Consider the following 23,008-nt stretch of genomic DNA (forward strand, 5'->3'; position numbering starts at 1 on the left):
GAAACGCTCGATGGATAATGCATAATCCGTCATTATGCTAATTATTATGCTCGCTTTTCGTCTGGAAGTAGAGATAAGAGGATAAGAAGTCGATTATAGTTTCGAGATGATCTTTGTCTCCGACGCTTTTATTGTTATAGAAGTTTATCGAAAAGTTTGTAGAAATTTGAAGTTGCGTACAACTGTTTGCGAAATGGAAATCCAATAGATGAAAATAAAGGAAATTGAAAAATTTAGGAAAGTAAAGATAAAAAAAAGATGATCGGATAGATAAAAAAATAGAAGATCGGAATATTAAAGTATTGGAAGATTTGGAAATTTTTTTTGAGGAAATTTAAAAATTTGGAATTAGATTTCAACGATCAATTAATGATTTAATAATTAATGAGTTAAAACATGAATTAATTGATCTTGACAGACGAATTGTTATAAATTTTTGTTATCCAATTAACTGTGAATAATAACAACAACGAATGAAAACAAATTTTTCTAACATGCATTATAACAATTTCAAACATCCTATTCACATTTTTGCTTTGCGAATCTATTCTATACATATTTATCTTTTCTATACATATTTTCCATAGGATAATAAATGGAACAAAAGATTTAGAAAGTTGGGTAAAATTTAGAATTGGCCGTCCCTTGGACCCGGAATTATCCAAGATACAAATGTGGCAAATAGAGCCTTCAATTTATTTCAAAAATCCAGCTAGTCCTTTGGATTGGAAAATAAAGATTCTTCTCATTTCTTCAATTGACAAAACAATGGAAAATTTCAATAATTGTAAAAGAAAAATAATTTTTACAATCAATACTAGATAAAAAAATATTGAAAAAAAAAATAATAGACATATAATTAATTTGTTATTAAATCATCGAAGCAGAAATCGATAGAATTTGCGGATATAGTAACAATTTGTAACACGATACAGATCGATGACAGATCGACGTATCTCGGTACATCTGATCGTCAATCACTCACGTGAACATCCAGTGACACGTGGAAACAAAGATTCGGATTGAAAACCACACCGATTGAAATCGCAATCTGTCGCGTAGAAAATCAATTCCAACGCTAGTTTTGGCCGTTGATTATCTTCGTCTACTTCGATTCTTTTGTCCTCGTCTTCTTTTGTTTGGTATCGACAGGTTTATCGTTCGAAGGATTAATTTAAAAGAATTAACAGAAGTTTTCCATTTCGTTTATTTGACAGTATATTTATTGAATTATTTCTCTTGTTCAATTTCTAAACAAAGAATAAAAATTTCATAAAAATTTCTATTTAAAAAAAATTTATATTCTTCTCTATAAATTACGTACAAAAGGATAAATTAATTTAGCTATATTTTCCTATCAGAAAATTGAAACATGAAAATTTTTCGCTTTGCATAAAGTTGCAAGAAACCATATATAAACCATATAGCTTTCTTGTTACTGAGCTTCAAGCGTTCAAGTTGAATTTCCCAAAGTTTCGCGAAACTGTCGATGATAGTTTCATCTTTGAGGGAGATTTACATCGAACGGAACAGCCTATAAAGCGAACGATAATGGCTGGCTTTGCCTAGCAAATTGGAATAGTTTACGAGGTGTCGGTCGTTGAAACGGCAAACTGTCGCTTGTTGTCATCGTTTCCCTAAATTCGAGTGGTGCATTTGTTCGAGGGGTTGTTTAATAGCCGGCTATGAAATATAATCACCGAGAATAATTTCAACGATCGTTTCACATATTTCGCGAATATTTAGTCAACTGATTGTTTGATATAATCTTTAAAAATCGATAATATAAATATTTTTATGATTAAAAAAAAAAGAAACAAGTACTGTGTAATAGCAATTGCATCCTGCCTCTTCCTTTCTAGCATCCAAAACTATAAAACTTCGATCTGAATAATTATTTTACGATCTCTTGTACCGATTGTAGTATTTCTCGAGAGATCGATCCTTAATCTTCAGGGCCATCGGGGAAGGGATCGTCAAAGGATCATTGAACTTTCTCTTCTTTCTTTCCAAATTTTTGCCTTCCCTCCCTACCAACGCAATGTGACAGAGGCTACCTTTCTCGATAGCGCTGTCCATTGTTCAGTGTCAATCAATCCATCGTCGGTGCAGCTTCATCGAGACTCGGTCATCGGAACTATTCGAACACTCTCTGCGATGAATCTTCTGCGAGTGTCTTCTGAGAAGTTCGATCGATAAATAGTGTTTGCAAAATTTTCAACGTGATATATGTATATATATATATATATATATATATTTTTTACAATCTCATTCTAAAAACTTAATCACAGATTTTCAAGAAGATGTCGGAGAAAAATTTTTCAGTGATATCGACGGATAGATGTTCGATTTTTAAAAGATGATATATAGTGTAAGGGGAGAAAAAAAATATATATTTTCTTCGAATTATATTCGAATTTTCCCCAAAAGAAAACCAATCGAAATTCATAATTTGTCTCGTCTCAAAAGCTACAAAGAGGTACGATACTTCTCGAGAAAATTTTTCCCGTGATATCTACCCGTAAGATTCCACAATAGCCGAGATAACCGGGAGGCTTAAGCATCCTGATCTGTCTGGGATTTTAATAATTTTATACGAAATTCTCAAGTTCCGATAACCCTCGCAGGGTTCTTCGCCTCGAAAGCTCTTCCACAGATAAGCCAGCCCGATTTTCAACCCGGATAACTCGGATAGCTGGGAAAAGAATTGCGAATGGAGAGCAGACCCGTCACTTGCGATCTCTCGATGAAGCGTCCAATTCTGTAAAAAGATCGTTAAGAGATGAAAATTGGAAAATTTTTCCATTCGAGATATGGATAAATATTAAAATTAAACGCAAGCGATCGAAAAAACGTTTTAATTCTTTAGATGTTGATCAAATGATCGAATAAATTTTGAAAATTATTATTTTTATTTATAAGCAAAATTTCGTTGATCGAAATTTTGAGCGACGTGTATTTACGTAAATTGAGAATTTGGAAAGAGATTTGAAGAGCAAAGCAGTATTATAGTTTTAAGCAAAGATGAAGGAACGTAGCCTGAAATTCTGGCAAATTTGGAAGATTAAGAGCAAAGTGATCAATTGTTCGATCGAAGTGGAACCAAAGCAGAAATTCTTGAGAGGGAGGAACATCTTACAAAGTATAACTAGATGGTTCCAATATATTTACAAGAAATTGCAAAATAGCATTGTAATCTTCAAGTGTAAGTGAAAATTTTTAGTGGCATGAAAATTTATTATCATTCTCCCTTTGTTTATTAATTTTTTTTACGTTTATAAATTTAAACTTCTTCTAACTTTGTTAAATTTTCACATTTTTTTGTTATATATCGAAAAATATTCAAGTAAAAAAATTTGAAGAGACATCCTCTATTTGCATAATTTCTCTTCGAAAAATTATCACGTGAATGTTTGTCAATAACGAAAGAGGATCAAATTATTATCTTTATAACTTCGTGTACAGATAAAGTCTATTTGCAATGTTTTAACATGCTTCGCTTATTTTAGAATTCCATGTACTATTAGTAGTTCGGTAGACATAAGATAACGTGTTGCGATACCAAGTGCTTATTTACCAAGTTATCGAATTAAAAAACTTTGAATTGAATTTCTTAAATATCGGTATCAAGTTACATTCCCTCCAGCGAAACTACAATGTTCATTCTTCATCCATTATCTGTTATCTAAAATACTATTTCAACATTTGCTCTCTTTATGCTCGAGACTTTATCGATGTCTCGGTCAATATATATATATATATATATGCTCTCACTTCTATCGATAAAATTAATTAAAATTAATCGCAAAGTGTCACGGTATGAAATAATTATCGCCCCAAATTCAATAAGAATCAACAAAAATTACGAAATAATCTTTTACAAAATTTAAGATTTTTTTTAAGATTTTCAGAAATCTTCCAATATATATCAAAATCAATTCTCTCAATCGAGATTTCCGTAATTCCCCTCATAATTATTTAACCCAATCATTGTATCATTTCTTCGTTATAAACAAATTCTTCTAATCCAATTTTTTTTTTTTTCTGTTTGCAGCCCCTCCAAGATTGCAAGCCCTTAGAAACCGTGACAATGGAGGTACAGGCTCGAGCATAAGGTCATACGCCCTTCAATTAGCAGCGGACAAGACGACCACATTCTCCCAAAACATTGACAATTTTATCCAATGCACGAAGGAAGGGAAAGAAGCCAGCCCACACGTGGTGATGAGAAACATGCGACAATTTATGTCTGGAATGAAGAACTACTTGGTGAAACATGGTGAAAGAGAATTCGAGAAAGAGGTGGAGAAAGAAAGGCTGAAGCTGAAGCCAAATGAATTCTTGAATTTGGACGCTATTTTAGAAGGCGTGATGATGGGCTTAGTGGTGAGACCGCTCAGAGAACACGTTTATAGACTGTTTGTCGAGCATTACGCGGCTACTGGTTCATTGCAAACCCTCGCCGAGAGCATCCAGCACGCCCAGGGGAAACACGTCCAGGATCTCGGTGTTCGAGTTAGTAACCGTTTGTAGAAATGTTCATTGCTTGCCAAATGGGAGTTGTTCTAGCTTACCTCGTAATCGTGGCCACTTCTATGAGGGTAGTTGTGACTACTTTTCACTGATTATTTGCTCTAGAGTTTTAATGAAAACAAAATGGAGGAAAGAGAATAACAATTTTATTTATCTTTATTTATTTTATTCATTTTATAAGAGAATAAAAGTAGGCTTTGATTTTAACGTTGCTCGATAAATTTTGAACAATAATGAACCCTCTAATTACTCTTATTTGTCTATAGTGTAGAATTTGGTGTTTTCTTAATTTTTTTTTTTTTAAATAACTCTATCATAAGCTAGAACAATTTATAGAAGAAGAGTTTAATTTAATCATTAATCTTAAAATGCAATGAAACATAATATAACATTATTGATTGATTTATAGCCAAAGATTATACCCCCATCGGAGTCGAGTTTAGAGCGGATCCTCAAATACATTGATCGTCTTCAAAAAGCGGATTCGCCTCTAGACAAATTGGAAAATCTTCTAGCAGCCATTTCAGCGATTTTCAACTCCGTAAGTCGCGATGCAATCTCTTATCGTGTAAAGAAGAGAGATTTAAACGTTATTAATTATAATAATTTTTCAGGTAAAGCACGCAAATTCTGGCAGACATGTAACGCTGGGCGCAGACGATCTTCTTCCCCTTCTAGTTTGGGTATTGGTTCGTGGCAAGGTTGTGGACGCTGAGGTGGAAGCTGAGTACATGTGGGGTTTGCTTCATCCCTCTCTTCTCACTGGTGAAGGGGGATATTATTTGACGACCTTGTCCAGCGCAGTTCACGTTTTGAAGACGTTCAAGTCCAGCCAGGGAACGATGTCCACTTTAAATGTAAGTGATTTTGCCGATGCTGGTCTCTGAAACATTACAATAAATTTCAATAATTATTTATTATGCGATATTAGAAGTGCAATGCAAAGTTTTGTTATTATATTTTTTTTAAATTAATTATTATTTGGATTTATCAGGGTTGTGGAACACCAGACTGTTCATCCGTACTACGAATTTTAGTACCAGATGAACTGCATGGATCCCTGAACACCAGAACGCTACCTGTACGACCAAATATGAACACCAGAGAGATTTGTCGCATTCTCGCACATAAAATCAGATGCACCAATCCTCAGGACTATGGATTGTTCAAATTGGTCCAAGGGGAAGGTAAGAATTCATCAAAATTATACAATTCCAATTTAGAATTTAGAAGAAATAATTTACAAGAGGTTTTTTATTTTATTAACACATTTATACAAATTTCTTAATATTTTTTAAATGGATATGTAAGTTTTTATTTTATAACATTAAATGTTTTATTCATTTTCAAAATATCTATTTGAATAAAGGCACGACAATTACAATTAATATAAAAAAATTAGAAAATTAAAAGATTAATTAAAGATTTATGAAATAGTAACTAACTACAAAGCTGTAGAATTAAATAATTAGAAAAAAGCTTTAATTCTACTACTAGTATTTACTAACCTCTATTATTCTAGATAAAACACATTGAAGAAATACTATATTATTTCATTGTTTTGTTATAGAAACCTTACTCGGCGACCACGAGTGTCCACAAGAGCTCTCTCACTGCCTTTTCGCTTACAAGCGAATTGACGCAAAGATAGCCTGGCCGAAAACCAGTTCTTAATAGGCCTTGCGAATAGAAGGCTACTTAGGGGAAACGATATCGATTTCGTGGTGACAAGGCTAATAAATTTGAAGCACCTGTCTTTATTGTTATTATTAGTTTCGTACTAGCACCGTGTTTTTTTTCAATTGTTTCATTCTTTATATCTTTACACGTATATTTGAATGGAGTATCGAATTTTCCAATCTCGAGCACAAATCTTTTAAAATGTATACTGCCAGATATAGGTAACTTTCGACTGATCACTGTAAAAGAAGAAGAAATTGAAAGTGACCAAGGTTTAACTTAAGAAAAAAAGGCGATGAATCACGATAACGTAGATCTATACTCTTATTATGATATTTAAATTATTGTAATCGTCATCATTATATTGGTTATTTCTTAATATTAAAAAGTACTGCCCATTTATATATATATGATTAATTTCAGAAAACAGATATTTTTAGCTGCGACGATCCAAAGATATTCTAAATTATGTAGCTAGAGAGAGTGATTAAAGTGCAATCTAGTAGTGCAATGTCTAGCTAGAAACGATCTCAAAGAATGATTTTATTGAATGCAGCTGAAAAATCCAATCGAAATGGCAGAATGCGATCGAATGAACAATATTCAATCGCATTTAATTTACTTGCAAGCAGGTGCTAGAGAATCGAATCGGGTGAAGCGGAGCTTTAACTTCGCGCAATTCGGTTCGTTTGTTAACACTGAACACGAGATCGAATAAATTTCCGCCAAACGACCGTTTCTCCTTCGTAAAAATATAAAAACGAAGAAAAAGAATCGTGTATTACTCAGTATTCGATATTTTGCGAAACTCTACGATAACGAAGTTACTAATTAAGTCTCGTTAGTAAAATAGGATTCGAATCGAAGGGGTTACTGAAAATTTCTCACATTAGAAAAGAAAAAAGACAAAATTTTTAGTCTTTTACTTGGAAAAAATAAATTATAAGTATTCTTCCACTTCGAAACCTACTTTACAAGAGGATATTATACGTTTTTTACGGGATGAAATCTCTAAAATGGAACAACCAAATGTCTCTCTCATGTTTTTAAATTTTATTGCAAATAATATTACGAAATGAAGTTATAGATATAATTATTATTATTTTAATATTTTAATTTTTAATTATTTTTATCCAATAATTTTTATATTTTATAATTTAATTCTGTTTCCTAATATTTTATTATAAATAAATAATTATAATATAAATAATCTTTGAACAATTTTATCTTGAATAAATTATTTATATATATATATATATATATATATATATATCATACATATATATATATATATATATGTATATCAAAAAAGAAAAAAAAGGGACATCTGGATGGTCTCTGTTAGGGATGATTCAAGCCTAAAGTATAATCGAATAAAAATTATAGGGAATCATTTCCCCTCTTGATACAAATTTATTATTAGACTAGAAGCACGGAAAGCTAGTTTAGACTCTATTTTAAGTACTTTCTTGACGAGACGTTGGCGGATTATACAAGCAATTTATACTTTTAAGCGGACGTCGCATATTTATTGGAAAAGTTGTACACAATATTTTACTATCATCATTCATCGGATATTTTCTTTTTTTTGTCGCGCGAGCGCGTGTCGCTTCTTCCTTTTTTCGAAATCTGCCAGGCTGATTTGCTTACCTAATATTATTATTATTATTATTATAAAAGGCTGTGGAACTAATTAATCTCACTTCAGAAATGAGTAATAAAATAATGACCAGAGTTCGATTATGTTTGTTTCCGGGGCTTGTATGGGAGATGAAGGGGAAGGGGGGATAAGTCGTGGAGCAAATATTTTACTACTGAAACTCTCGTACAAATCAGCCTTGCAATTGTTATTATTATCTTAATAAGAAAATAAGAAAAAAAAAAAAAACGAAAAAAAGGTGAAAAAATAACACGATGTGTAGCCCTCGATGATACGTGTAATGATAATAATTATTAGCGATTTATAAATGTACATTTCTCCTTTATATATGTCGTACCTAATTTATTACGAAGCGAATTTTTAATACCCGTGTAATGTCGTAATTAATAATCCCCTTCAGCATTGAACGTGCTTTTCGATTTCCCCCGAATTCAATTGATTACGATTAATCGTAACGTTAATGCTTCTAATATGCTAGTCAAGCCGATACAAATCAGAAGTTCGTAAAAGAATACCGTTTCTCCCTCTTCTTATTCTCTATTTTCTCTCTCTATTTGTCCCCTTTCGTGAATAATCGTAATATCTCACGTGATAGTTTCCACTTTTTGAAAAAGAAAAAAAAAAAAATATCATTGATTATCAATTATGCTCATCTTTATTACCGATTATCGATTATTATTAATATTGTAACGTGTAACACTATGCTCAATAAAAACTTTTCTATAATTTGAACAAGTGGATGGAATAATGCTAATGATGGTCTAATGAATAATTACGTAATAAAATTTCATACGCAATATTTATACTTTTTTTGTTTTTTTTTTTTTTTTTTTTTTTACAGTAATTGAATAACTGTACGATTAAGAAAGAACAAAATAGATTTTTTTATTCAGAATAATTATACGATTTAATAAAAAGTTAAAGATATGTTATTATATTTGCATTAAAATTTGCATAAAATTTTTCATTTTGGTATTATAAAAGCGCGTACTCGTGTCGACTGACAATTAAAATGTGTGACAAAATATTATCGATAAACAAGCTGTCGATATTTATAACTACGTTTTAACGTTATAAATAACTTATCCAATCCTATCAGCTTATGGTGTTGAGAATGAGATAATTGTACTTACTATATATGATTTTTAGGCTTGAATTTTTACTAAAATCAAAAAAGTGATACTGTAATATTAAATATATGATAAAAAGTTTATATTACAAAAGCATAAAAAATTAACAAAAAAAATAAAATCAAAAAAGTTTAAAATGGGAAGCTAAAAAATACAAAATCAAAGAAAACAAACTAAAATTTATTAGCAACGAAATTTTAATAAAATCCTAAAACATGATTACAACATTGTTTAAAAATGCATATTTTTGAAAAAATTCTTTGCAATAAAAAATATTTGCATGCTTTCCACGCGAAGGAGGCAGATGAACAAAAGGGAATTACAAGTGGAAATATTTATTATAAATCAAAACTTACATATTATTTAAATAACAGTACTTGCACCTGAGAGCTACAATACCTTAAATATTTTAAAGAAAAAAAGCAACTACTTTAAACGAGTAAGTAAACATTAAAAATCTTATTTCTAATATTTCTCTTTTATGTATATTTCTTGATTATAAAGTATAATCGATCATTCATCAACTGTGCTCTATATTTAATGTCACTTAGGATAAAAAGATAAATTTCCTGAAAGTAAAAATAAAAAAAAGAAAATAGTAAAATCTCCTTTATACTACAAAATTACTAAAATATCTAATAAATAATAAAAGTATAAGATAAGTAAGTAAAAATTACACGTATTTCTTTTGTTACTTTCTCAAAGATACATATGCGTTAAATTAAAAATAAATCTCCAATAAAATTTACTAAACACATATTTAAAATTTTTTTACCAAACATCAGAATACAAATTAATTAAAAAATTCATATCATACATCGCTACTAATATAATTATTTCTTGTTCAAAAATTATAGTAAAAATTAAAGTGATATACATATACATATACACATATATAGTGCAAATTTATATAAAGAATCTTAATTTAATTGCACATTGATTGCACTTAAAAACTTCATTAAAATTCAGAATTTGGTATTGTAGAAAAATTACTTTTTAAATGCGCTATTTTAGTGCTAATTAAAATATAGAAAAGTAAGTAGCATTTCTTTCTCCATTAGAGACAATTATAAAAAGAAAATGTAAGATATAAAGCTGAATAAAAACTACTAATTCTAGGCCTTCAAGCTCTCAGGCGCAGAATATGATAGCGTATATCAATAAATGCATGTTTTTTTCAGGGTAATGAGAGCACACATGAAAATCAAATAAAAACATGTACTATGAGAATGAAGAAAATTAACGCTAGAGGGGAAAAATGATTACTTAAAAAACGACTAAGAATCATCATCGATGGACGCAAAACTAAATACCGAGATTGTATCCGTAGTCTCGAATAAAAAATGAAACCTCGCCTCGCGATCGGCAATTGCACGTAATCGAAAACGAACCATCATCATCGCTACGACTGTAAATGATTAATATACACCGATATTTCGAGGTGCAATCTTAAATCTTTTGAACTAGGCCAGTCCAATGGAACTCACGTTACATATATTTTTGTTCATAAGCGAATTTTTTTTTTCTTTTTTAAACTTTTTCTTAATTATTCAACATATACATGTGAATATAGTTTAGATATTAGAAGAATATTGAACAAGCAAGCAGCCATTGTAAAAAGTTACTTTTTTTCTTCATTTTGTTTGGTTATTCTAATACAACAAGTATTATATAATAATTAATCGGTAACATTCTGCAAGATTATTTCATTCGTTGTTATCAAGCAATAATGGAAATATCTCATAACAGATTACTCTCGCTACTTTCTGTCACAATATTTCTAAGCACAATTATAATTGCTTTCCATCAACAACTGTGCTATGGAAGCAATTATAATTACAACATTAATTAATTATTAATTATTATTGCAATAATGATTTCCATGCTTGTATTCAACGAGTGGTTAGAGCAAACCATATCACCAGAGTAACTGAATGTACTGTCAGACAATATAAATCAGCAATATTATGTTCGAAACAGAAACGTGAGATCTTTAACTTGAACAAAGATAAAATCTACTAAGGACTCGACTAATTCAAACGATCATCATTCTGCGTCGTCGTAACTGTTCAAACGATCAAATAATTTCAGACTCAGTTTTTAATTCACAGCCGGTTACAATATGATTCTTGGCTTTTAAAAGCATACGATGTTTAAAGCGGAATATACAAATTTGTCAAAAGACGAATTCTCGTTTTTGCGCGTTTTAATAAAAGTGACTACAGAAAAAAAGAAAAGAATGAAATTTTTCTTTCTTTCTCTTCAAAATAATTTAAATAATTACGATCTTATAATACAATATATGTATAATAATCATCATGCTTGCACTGATCGTCGTATGTACTGCTGTATCGTCGTTTAAACAACGGATCGAACGCAGAGAGAATAAATTAAATATTTGCGAATACGTTAATATATAAGTACTTAAATGTACAATTATAAATAAAGGGCGGAGAAATCAACGTGGCCGGAAAGATAAATCTTTTCCAAATATTGTTTATACGTTATTCTCCGCATAAATAAATTCCGAGAGACAAAAATGAAAGGGAAAGCGCAGTTCTCCCCCTTCTAGCTTGTTACACACTCTTTTAATATGACGATGAATATACTCGCATTATTCTAACGTGCACGGTGTATGTGTGTCTCTCTGTGTATGATGTGTAGGAATACATTCAATAATGCTAAGCGACATACAAATGTTCCTTCTATGTTTGTAAATGTGAATGCTTTTTTTCATCTGATTTTTATCGAACTTTGATAAAGAGAAGCTAGAACTCGTGGAATGATTACACATTGTCACGTTACTTCAATTATGGTATGAATGAACCAAACTGAAAAGGATATGTATACGACTTGATTAGATGCACGTAGATGCCAATAGCGTATACTATACAATGCGAAGAAAGAATTGAATACATGACGGTTTTTTTTTCTTTTTAGGTCAATAATATAATTGCTTGCAGCGATGAATATCTTTTGCTCTTCTGTTGAAAAGTCTAGAAACGCAAAAACAAAAAAAAAAAAAAAAAAAATGATTGGCTTGAATACGATTTTTGATTCAGATACATTCTCAAAGCAAGATATACCAATTCGCCTTATATTCTGTGTTTCTTTTCCTTGCTATTTCAAAAACAGTCAGTCGCTAGCATGTCTTAAATCGTCCCGTATTGAAAACGTCAGCAACATGAAATACTTCTTTTACGATGCATCTTATTAATCGAGAAAAGCAGCTGGAATGTGCTGTTATACGTAAAACGATTCGGATAAAATGGACATCGAACAATGTTTCAACTAAACAATGCAGAGCCCTTGTGTTATCCTGCCGGTATCGTTTCGCGTATAGCTCTCTTACGTAGTATCCCTTACTGCGCACGAACATAATACTTCCGGTCCTGAAACATAAGAGAATAAAGCTTTTCTAGAGTGATTTGAAAAAAAGAAAATCTCAAGAATCTCGTGCCTTCAATGCAATTTATTTTTTTCTGAATGATAATGAAAATCTGACAATGAAATTTAAATTGTAATTGAAATAATAAGATAAACTGATTATAAAAATAATATTTATGATATGTAATAATTCAAAGAATAAACTAAATTTCCTATTAAAGACACAAGATCTTTATGAAATTCTGATAAAAATATTTCAAAAGCTGAAAAAAAAAGAATGATATTAATTTATGTGTGTTATGGCAAGCAAAACTCGATATTAAATATCAAAAATAATATTTCTTTTTCACATTATAATTAATTACTGCTCGCACAAAGGGTGATTCCAAGTATATACACAAGCCAAATGTTACAACTTCCCATGCTATCTACAGGTTTTACATAATAGGAGCAGTAATTAATCTTCTCAACACGGAACAATGATTCTCAATCGTTATCTAAAAAAAAAAAAAAAGTCATATATATGGTAATAATTAAGAAACAAAGAAAAAGGGTAGTGAGTTGAACGATGATATACATGTGTGATTGATAATGGTACAAAAAGAAATTAATAATGATAATGAACTTGTCAGTGCATCGACACAAAACATTAAGAGTGAAAAATAAATTTAAAAAAAAGTAGGGGGGGGGAGGGAGGGAGAGAGGGAATTAAAAATTGTTCTACAAAATCTACGAATACGCACCTTCTACAAAGACCCGGTCTAGTTTCGTCCCGGTATTTTGCTGTCCAGACGAAATCGTACTCCAGAGTGACATCCTGTTATCTAAGTCCCGGCCCGCAGAGTACTCAAATCAAAGCGAAACAAAACGACAACGCAGATATCGAAAAAAACGAATGGTAACAATGGTGGTTAAGAACACAAATGGCGTGCGAGGAAAATTAATAATGCAAACCTGTTATATACGCATTCTCGATACAAAGATTTCTATGCATTATTTGGTTATACAACAAATAACAGAAAAGAACACAGACACGTAATGTATGACAAGGAAATCCCATGGTATACGGTAATATCGATGAATCGAGTAACAACCAGGAGATCATGTTCAGTTAAAAAATAATTTATTCGTTCGTTGATTAAAATCTCAAGGCACTACTTATATTGAATAATCCAGCTTTCATAATAATTGATCATCAAATTTAGAAACATTGTACCATATAATCGAATAATAATAATATCGTTATCGAATAGAATATTTTCTTTACTTATTTATCTTTATTTCTATCTAGATTGGAAATCTAAAACGCAGTTAATAAGATGAAGAAAAAAATAGGATACAAGGTGGCCCGAATGAATGAAGTCTCCTGTTTCTTTTCGCATGTTCTTGAGATCTAATCTTTTAAAATATATTAGTTTGTTGAAACAAATGGGGATCGTTCAGAACATACGTGTATGTATACGTAACAAATTGCACGAAATTGTACTCGTAACAAATACATAATACTCTTCGGAAAAATGGTACAAAACATTTTTACGAAAAATTTCGAGACACCTCATATCAAGTTTAAAAATAAGATAGGATATAATCAAATGTAATCCTAATCCAGATGAAATGTTTTGCTTTCTTAAAAAAAAAAAAAAAAAAAAAAAAAAAGGAGAAAGGAGATAAAATCAAACTCGAGTTAATTATGTAAAATGAAAGAATGAATGTAAATTAATGGCTCGAGTCATTTAAGATGCGAAGATATAGTAAAACAAATCATAAAAACAACCTATTACAGAAAATAATTCTTCGTGTGTCAAACTGTAAATTGTTAGATTAATTATTAATCTTCTCTGCACATTTATCATTATGAAATTGTTACCTTTGCAAATCTATACTGAACTATATAGTTAAGCAAAAGCCGCTGCTAAAATTCACTACATATAATTTGTGTGCGTGGTTTCACGGTGTTCTGGCTTACGGGAAAAATAGCTCGAGCGTATAAAAATGTTACTTTTATTATTATTCTACTTCTGCCAAGAATAACACGTGAAACGATCGATTCGTATAATTTCATTATGAAAATAATTGTCTCTGGAAGCTTGTTATTTTATTCTAATAGCTTTCTATACGATTGTGTATAATACAAGCGTAGAAAAATTTCGAACAATTAATAATAGATAAATAATGCAATGTGATAATAAAACAAATGCTTTATAAAAAGCACCTATCCATCAAATTTGAATTAATTCGCTTTTTTAAAAAATTCGGAATACGAATATCGAAGTTTCCTCGAAATTTTATAAAAACAAGAATTCGGCGAAAAAAAGACAGAGAGAAATTAATGAAAGGGTACCATTATCACAGTTTAAGTGGAAATAATTTGAAAAAGATTGTCTACTTTTTCTACGCGATATTTTCCTAAAAAAAAAAAAAAAAAAAAAAAAAGATAAATGGAAATAGCAACAAACGGTTATCTAAATCCTTATATATCAATAAATGTAATAATAGAATGTGCAATTATTATGATGTGTTTTCATCATTGTTAATCAGGGATATCTGGCTGAGAAAAAATAGTATATCAAATGCCCAAAAAATTTGCCGAAGGTCTGTGTTACCTACGTTCAAAAAATTATAAATTCCTATAAATGCTTAAGAAGAATCATTCAAGACAGTTTATAAAAGATCGCGAATTCCTCAACGTATTTTGATCATACCATCGTGGAATTTAAGAACAAATACCTAAACTGTAACTTCTCCCAAACAATTTTACGCATTTTTTAAAATTATCGTGCGACCGGGCATTAATCGAACAGGCAATACTACAAACGAAGAATATCCTACGTGGAAGAATGAATCCCGAAAGCTTGAAAGATCTTGTTTTTAAAACCGGGTTTGTTAGGACTAGCGTCGTTGTGGCCAGACTGTCCTTCATGTAGCGCCCTTTGTACCAGCGGCAGCGAGCCCTGTGATTGTGTGTTGTGTCGCCAATTCATCATAACGGGCCGGATAACGAAAAAAGAACAAAAAGAAAGAAGAAAAGGATAGTAGACGGACTAATCGTGTGCTACAACATGCAGTGCAACTAAAATATTTTTTTTTTATATCCGACACAACTTACCTCGTCATGTTGCTCGTGTTCGCTATTAGCTAAACTGGATCGCGAGCCGCGTCTCGTCGATCCTTTCTCTTCTCCTAAAAGCTGCGCAACTTTTCCTTGCTTCACGAACTCCAATGTCTGCTTCAAATTAGATGAAACAATTTAAGTAACAAATGCTTATAATCTCCTTGATTAAAATAATTTGTACGATAGAGATTTCCATTTAATAATTTAATAATTTCAGAGAGTGCAACATATTCAATTAATTGGTGTTTATATCTTAAAAATTTTTTCTTACATTCTACATTTTTTCAATTTCCTTTACTGTGCTATTTATACTATTACCTATACAGTAAAAGAGAATATTTATATCAAATAGGTTCAACGATGAATAATTATTGAACTTACCTCTTTTCGTGACCTAAGAGCACAATCTTCTAATGTTTCTGCAGCCTCGTATTTTCCTTGTCTTCGATATAATGCACCAAGATTTTTTAAGGTAGTTGTAACTGTAGGAGAATCCACTTTAGCAGCTTTATGCCAGCCTCCGTATTCTCCATATGGAGTATTCTCTTTATTTCTATGCTTATTTTCTTCTCTTTCTTCCGCAACCTGAAACATGAAGAAATTTTTCATATCAAATATTACCAAAAATATTTATATCTTGCATATCATTTTTTTAAAATTGAAAGCATTCTTACCTGCCAAATTGGTTTATTATCGCCGGCAATAGCACCAAATTCTTTTTCGTGTGCTCTAGTCAATACTTGTTTATACAAAACTTCAGCATCCTTGTATTTTCCTTGCTTCAAGTAACACGATGCCAGATTATTTTTCGTCTTTGCAACATTAGGATCATCCGGTCCCAATTTACCTTCATAAATTTCTAGCGCTCGCAAGTAATAGCGTTCTACCTCTTCGTATTTACCTTGATTCTGACACAGCAACGCAAGATTGTTCAATTGCTTCGCGACATCAGGATGATCACGACCGAGAACCTTTTCTCGAATATCGAGAGCACGTTTGCACAACGGCTCAGCCTCCTTATATTTGCCCCGTTTTCCATATAAAACAGCCAAATTATTCAACGTAGCAGCGACTGCAGGGTGATTTTCACCAAGCGTCTTTTCACGAATAGCCAAGGCATCGTTCAACAAATTCGCCGCTTCTTTATATTTATTTTGATCTCTATATACTAAAGCAAGAATGTTCAACATTGTGGCAACATCAGGATGATCGTGACCAGAAGTTTTTTCCAAATCTTCCAATGCTTGCTTGCATAAGGGAACAGCTACTTCATAGCGGCCTTGGCTCGCGTACTGTATAACCAAATTGTGCAGCGTACGCAAACGTGCAGGTATCTCGTATCCAGCATTCACTTGTTGTGCAAATTGTGAAGGCGGTGTCGGTGATATTGCTGCAATAATAATGGCGAACATAGAAAAAAGTGGCCCTTATCGGTAGTTTAAGCCTGTGTGAATAGGAAATTTTACTAAAGTATTCTTCAATAATAATGTCTTGAAATTTATCATAAATTTTTATCATAAATTTTATCAGAATTTTTTGGTTGAAATATATTTAAATCTAGAGAGAAAGAAAACAGTTTTAGTAAAATCTCTTTTATTATATCACACAGACTTAAGAAAAAATTCAAGCATCCATAAAAGATGCTTGTTAATAAAGAAAGAAAGTGAACGTACACTTACTATTTCGGTCGTCCGCATCATCATCGGGGAATAGATCAACCACAGGATCATCTGGCGGTCTGTCTTTAGCATTCTCATCATCCGCGGAAGGATCAGGATCGTACTGCTTCATGCTTTCCATAAAATCTAAATGTTTCTTTTGTTCTTCCAACTGGACTAGCTAGTGAAGTGATAAATACTTCAATATCTCAAATTATTTCTTTATGATAAATTCTATTATGATAAATTTTATGTAATTTGATTACTTACTGCTTGTTCACTGGCTTGCAATTTTTGTTGTGTACCAGCCAATTCATCTCTTAACCAGGCATTTTCTTGGCACAACCTTCTTACTTGTGTTCTAAGCTTTTGTTTCTCAGCCTCTACCATTTGTAAGTGATTTGCAAGAGCCATCATAACTTGTGCCTCTCCAAGGCCTAATTCTATCATCTCAATATTCTTTGATAATAAACTAGCTTTGTCTCTTGCGACTGGCGCATCCTGGGTCTGCAAAGCCTGAAGAAGTCCTCCATGTTCTACACGGAGAGCTTCCAGACCCTGGGCCACAATTCTGGCACCAGCCATAATTTCTTCCTGCGTCATGGCCGTCATTCTACCAATATTTTCTATTTTTTTGCTAAAAATTAAGAAAAAAACAATTATAATAGAAATTCGATTCATATAAAAACATCATAATAATGTTTTCTTATTTTAAATAATAATTCAATTTATATTAACGTATTGTCTTTTAATCAAAAGATATAAAATTGAATGTAAAATTTTTATAATAATTTATATTAACTATTAATTATAATATAATTCTCACAATGATAATAAGTAATGATAATAAGGCTACATTTCTGTAGTGCAGATTTCTGTAGTCGTAACTAAGCAGAAAGCATAAGGAAAAAGGTAAAACAGAGGTAAGCGGTATTTAGAACGACTTGCTTTACGCGCCAATAATTAACTGCAATCAAAAATAGGCATCGCGAAGTATTTCAGTCGAAGCAAGCAGAACGTATCCGGCATTCGTACGTAAGAAGAACATTTTCGAACCTAAACCAATTAGAATGAATTTTGTTTTTATATAAATATATAATCTTGGTGATCCAATCGTCGAATATAACTATCTACAAGCTTTTGGAATATTCCAATACCAATTATCATAAAATTAATTCGAATAAAAACTTACCCCATGTCAGGGCCACGTTAAATCCACAGAAATCAATGGTTTAGTATATATGCGCAGGCGCAATTGCAGCGGCGCTTTTTGTATGCGACACGACGCACCAAATAAAAGTCAATTTCCAAGACAGAAGAGCTAGTAAAACTGTTACGTGTCGCAAAGATGATTAACTTTGCTCGTAAGAAGGATCAACTAACGACACGAAACACAAAAATCATTCGAGACAAACTTATTTAATGGAAAACTTACCCCATGTCACGACCGCGTTAAAACCCAAGCGAAATCAATCGCTCAGTAATACTGCGCAAGCGCAAACACCATGGCGTATTCTTTTATGCGACAGAACGTATATAGGTATATAGAAGAAGATAGTAAAATTTCGAGAGAAAAGAGCAAAAATTCCCGACGCCGTGCGCAATCGATAAAAACGACCGGAAGTATAGATACATGAAAAGATACAGGAACGTACCAGGTCAAGATTTCAAAGTTCTACACCTGTAAACCTTGACCTCGTATAATCTTCTTTCTAAACAAGCCTTGACCTTACAATATTGAAATACTGCATAGTTTTAACAAACAGATTTGAGCAAGATTTTATACTTTCATCTTTGATATTAATTACCAGAACTGATTTTTCCAAAAGTTATTACTTAACAGGATAGTAAACACGCAAGAAGAAACCAACACCTTTATAAATTAAATTTTTGATACAGACAATGAAGAATAATGACAAGAAAAATAAGAAAGTTTCAGATCAAATTGGATTGATTTCTTATTAAAATTAACATTAATATAGAATATTATTATCGCGTGAAAGTGAATATTGTACTAATAAATAACGAAAAGAATCACATATAGTAAAATTTTTCATATCAGTTTTTTCCTTCATCAATATATTCCGACATCTAATTATATATCTCATTTACGAAAGAAATTGTTTTCATTAATTTGTAAATCTAACCAAAATTTTTTTCGATGCCATATATCCAATTATATTAATGGAAAAATTAAAAAAAAAAAAAAAAAAAAATAAAAAGAAAAAAATTATATATGAAGTTTCTAATGAAAGTATATAGCAATTAGAGCTTGGTATGTTTACGTAAAAACGTAGCAACGTAGGAATATTTAATCGAATAATGTTAAAAAAAAGAAAATTGAAGAAATAGATAATGATCAAAATGAATTGTATAAAAATTTGTAAGTAGGAGAACTACTCACATTCTATAAGCGTTCAGCGTTTTTGACATATCTGTTCTACCCATCGGTAATGTTGGATTCTGTTGAACCTACCTAATCCGTGTACAAAAAAAATTTAACTTTCTACTATATCGATCTGTTTTTCGTTTCTTCGCGAACAGTCGCGACCGTATTGTCACTTTCAGTCAATCGAATTTGTCGTAAAAAAGTCATTTATTCCGTTTTTAATAGTACAAAAATAGAATCTGTACAATATACATATATATACACTACAGTGTCCCGCAATGTAATTTCTAAAGGGGGGCACCTCGCGGAATCGCGTTTAATTCTTTACTGAGGACTAACGTTTGGCTTCGCACCCTTTGCACAAAAGACCGACACAACGGGGGCGGAAGAGGGTGGAAAGATTGCGCATGCGCTTCGATTTCATGGGTGTTCCTATAGTTGCACAAAATACATGCAAGGATACCGGTATGTCTATACGAAATATACACGAGAAAATAAATGATGCGTTACTACATTAAGAAAAGCTTCATACTTAGTGTCGTTACGGTCTCATACTATGCAAATAAACGTCAGTCGGTCAGTAGGAATAACCGGAGGGTGCGTAAGGGTACGATGAATGAAGCTCCTAAGAGAAGGGTGTCACGCGTGTATGACACTTAACACTTTAAGAAGACGCGTATCTTTTATAATTTCCACATGAATTCTTTACAAAATAAAATATGCATATTATATAAATTCTAAAAACAGAATTAATTTGAATTTAAATTTAAATTAAATCTTTCTTATTTCTCTCTTTATAACTTTTTTTTTAAATTAATAATTTTAAAATAAGCCGAAAAACAAACATAATTAATGAGATATTAATTTACAGCATATAAACATATGCTGATTTAAAAAAATGATGATAGTTATTCTTAAATTAATTATCGCTAAAATCGTGTACGTTTTAAAAGTTATCCCAGATCGGTAAAGAATATAAGTACATAGAGTGCTAGTTTTCGCTATCTTTTTCGCTTCAAGGAGAACAAAGACAGACGATAACCGATGACTCACAGCATGACGACAGAACATTACAAGTGCTGTACCATGTGCACGCATTCGTAGAAAAGTTTACTACATGCAACTATGTCTATTTAACACAACATTGCTTTCACAAATTTAATTGGACTATAAAGAATATATTAGAGTATTAAATATTTCCAAAATCTTCTTCGTTCTATCGAAACGAATTTTTTTTAATTATGCGCATTATTAAAAATTTTTTTTTATAAAATCTTCATCTACGTGAATAAAGATATAATAAATATATAAAAATATATTATATATAATAAAATAAAAAAATATTTACGAAAGTAATAATATCACAATTGATTATATAATCTTCGTAAATAATATCTTATGTATTTATGACGTATATAAATCGATAACATTGAGAAAACCACGTGCATGAGTATTTGACATAAAACAAAATAAACAATATATATGTCATAAGTTTAATCATATATTATATCATCTTATATCATAAAATGTATCTTTAAAAAATAAAAACATAGTAATAATTTTTAAAAATATAAAACACAAACTTTATAACATTAACAACAAAATCTATTTTTATGATATATTTGCTATTTTATATAAAATTGTAAATTAAACAAAGAAAACTCAACGAATAAAATTTTGGATGGAATTTTCGAAAGTATGACAGAAAAAGGTCAATGATAGTATGAATAAATGTAATAAACTTTTCAATCGCAAATGGTTCTGAATACGTGAAACAATTGAAAATCCATATTAGTAGAGAGTAACGGCTAAATCATTGATTAAAATTCATATCATGTAACAATTGCATATTCGTTTCAAGTTTGCATATAGAATGAATTGTGATGACAATTTATAGAACACTTAGTTAAGAATACGTTATATAAATTCTTAAAATATTTGAATAAATAATTTAATTATCGTTGTAATTTTTTAGAGGTTAGGAATTTGAGATTCATAATAATTGAATATCCATTCATTATTTTTTAAAATTTTTAAAGAATATATACTTAAAAATAATTATAAGACAAAAAGATATTTACAAATAAAAATTATTTAATTAGAAAAATTAATATTTTATTTTTATAATCTTATTTCCATTTATTTGAGAAATTGTTTAGTATTGCTTATCTGCATATATGTATTTATACTATACTAAAATATGCATAACAATATACATAATAGAATATTAACATCATGAAATTTTTCTTAATAGATAGAATTTTTTTAGCAAATTAGTGAAAATTTAATGAAACGCGCTCCTTTCTAAATGTATTAGAATAGAGGTAATTATCATTCTAATCATCGTCATGGTCACTGATTTTCTGTCATGGTTTCGCAGAATCTTACGGAAATTAAAATGATTTACTTCCGGCTATAATCACGTATCGAAGGTGTGGCAATTTAAAACTGAACGGACCAATTACTCTCCATTTGTATAAGCACGAAGAAAAAGATGTTTGAAAAGTCACGACAATCGAGAACTTACCTATGTGAACGGTCCACGCAGGAATTCTCGTCTTTTCAGTGTATCATCCCACTTCTTTAAGAATATTTCGATATATACGTTGAAAACGAACCTTTAAGAGAATTTTTTTACAATAAACATATACATTTTTACAAGCTTAGCTTGTACAATATTTTATAATTCATACGACAAGTATATAATGATTCGATAGCAAAGATAATGTTGAATCAAACGTTGAAAAAAACGATTTTCACTCACCGGTCTCAGCCACAAATTCACTGTGAAATAATATTCGCGATGCGAAAGATTATTGATCGAAGTTTTGTTTAAAAATTGTTTTCACCGATTAGGAGAAACACGAAAAAAGAGACACTAAATTTTATTTCTGCACGTTTGATGACAGAATAAGATGGCGTGAACCGTGCAAGTTAATAAAAGTATGATAACCACATATTCCACGATTCGGATACCGAATAAACAAGTATAGAGTGTAATTTACACTCTTATAATATTAAAGATTTCCGTTAAATTACGTACGAATAAAAAATACGTTCGTTAAAATGAATAAATTGACGACAATATTTCCAGAATGTAAGTCAACCTTCAGTCGATTGTAAAAGCGCGACTGAAGCGACTCTAAGTGATTGCAGCGCCAATCATTGGAATTTTCGAAAACTTAGGCTGATTTCTATGAAATATATCGTGTTTTAAAATATAATATAATATAAACTATCAATATAACAAAATAATTAAATATACTATCACAAATGAGACACAAAATAAATGTAACATTCAATATATTTTTTTGATCGACATCATGAAAATATTAGGATTTTTTTATTATTTTAATGTTATTCTCAATGTATCAATTCTGCTTAAAATAAGATCACAATATATTCTTAGTAAATATTTAAAAATATTAAAAATTAAATCAAATTAGTAATAAATAACTG

The 23,008-nt window shown here is 30.7% G+C and overlaps 2 protein-coding genes across 22 annotated transcripts in view; one reads left to right on the plus strand and one right to left on the minus strand.

Moving 5' to 3' along the window:
• Nucleotides 1-7,317, plus strand: part of LOC122713385 (protein sprint) — a 144,257-nt gene extending 136,940 nt beyond the window's left edge. For 7 of the 13 annotated variants that reach the window (XM_043933763.1, XM_043933764.1, XM_043933770.1 and 4 more), the window contains 5 exons: nt 4,055-4,515; nt 4,943-5,074; nt 5,148-5,390; nt 5,528-5,720; nt 6,104-7,316. In XM_043933763.1, the coding sequence (XP_043789698.1) occupies nt 4,055-4,515; nt 4,943-5,074; nt 5,148-5,390; nt 5,528-5,720; nt 6,104-6,207 (1,133 nt within the window). In that variant the 3' untranslated portion in view covers nt 6,208-7,316. Of the gene's footprint in view, nt 1-4,054; nt 4,516-4,942; nt 5,075-5,147; nt 5,391-5,527; nt 5,721-6,103 lie in introns of all 13 variants that reach the window. The other 6 variants (XM_043933774.1, XM_043933776.1, XM_043933773.1 and 3 more) reach the window with 3 other exon arrangements.
• A 2,529-nt stretch (nt 7,318-9,846) lies between these two features.
• Nucleotides 9,847-22,655, minus strand: LOC122713386 (kinesin light chain). Of its 9 annotated transcripts, none has more exons than XM_043933784.1 (8): nt 22,314-22,655; nt 22,077-22,167; nt 17,431-17,797; nt 17,176-17,341; nt 16,177-16,892; nt 15,884-16,087; nt 15,497-15,616; nt 13,497-15,341 (listed from the first exon to the last, which is right to left on the minus strand). In XM_043933784.1, the coding sequence occupies exons 3-8, from the start codon at nt 17,770-17,772 to the stop codon at nt 15,216-15,218; spliced, it is 1,674 nt and encodes a 557-aa protein (XP_043789719.1). In that variant the 5' UTR covers nt 17,773-17,797; nt 22,077-22,167; nt 22,314-22,655; the 3' UTR covers nt 13,497-15,215. The 9 variants fall into 9 exon arrangements, with proteins under 9 accessions (XP_043789721.1, XP_043789720.1, XP_043789719.1 ...); XM_043933783.1 differs by lacking the exons at nt 22,077-22,167; nt 22,314-22,655 and adding exons at nt 18,353-18,490; nt 19,565-19,883; XM_043933782.1 differs by lacking the exons at nt 22,077-22,167; nt 22,314-22,655 and adding exons at nt 18,353-18,538; nt 19,565-19,883.
• Between the last annotated feature and the right edge of the window lie 353 nt (nt 22,656-23,008).

Source organism: Apis laboriosa, unplaced genomic scaffold (genome assembly GCF_014066325.1).
Source record: "Apis laboriosa isolate Shangri-la unplaced genomic scaffold, ASM1406632v1 scaffold23_cov150, whole genome shotgun sequence".
NCBI lineage: Eukaryota > Metazoa > Arthropoda > Insecta > Hymenoptera > Apidae > Apis > Apis laboriosa.

Bases quoted from the DNA above. Each gene is read 5' to 3' on its own strand.
- LOC122713386 (XM_043933777.1), bottom strand. From the start codon at position 19,608: ATGGGTAGAACAGATATGTCAAAAACGCTGAACGCTTATAGAAT. The intron at 15,617-15,883 runs GTAAGTTCAATA...TCTAATTTGAAG, and splicing joins CTCTTAGGTCACGAAAAGAG to CAGACATTGGAGTTCGTGAA. The intron at 15,342-15,496 runs GTAAGTTGTGTC...ACACAATCACAG, and splicing joins AACACGAGCAACATGACGAG to GGCTCGCTGCCGCTGGTACA.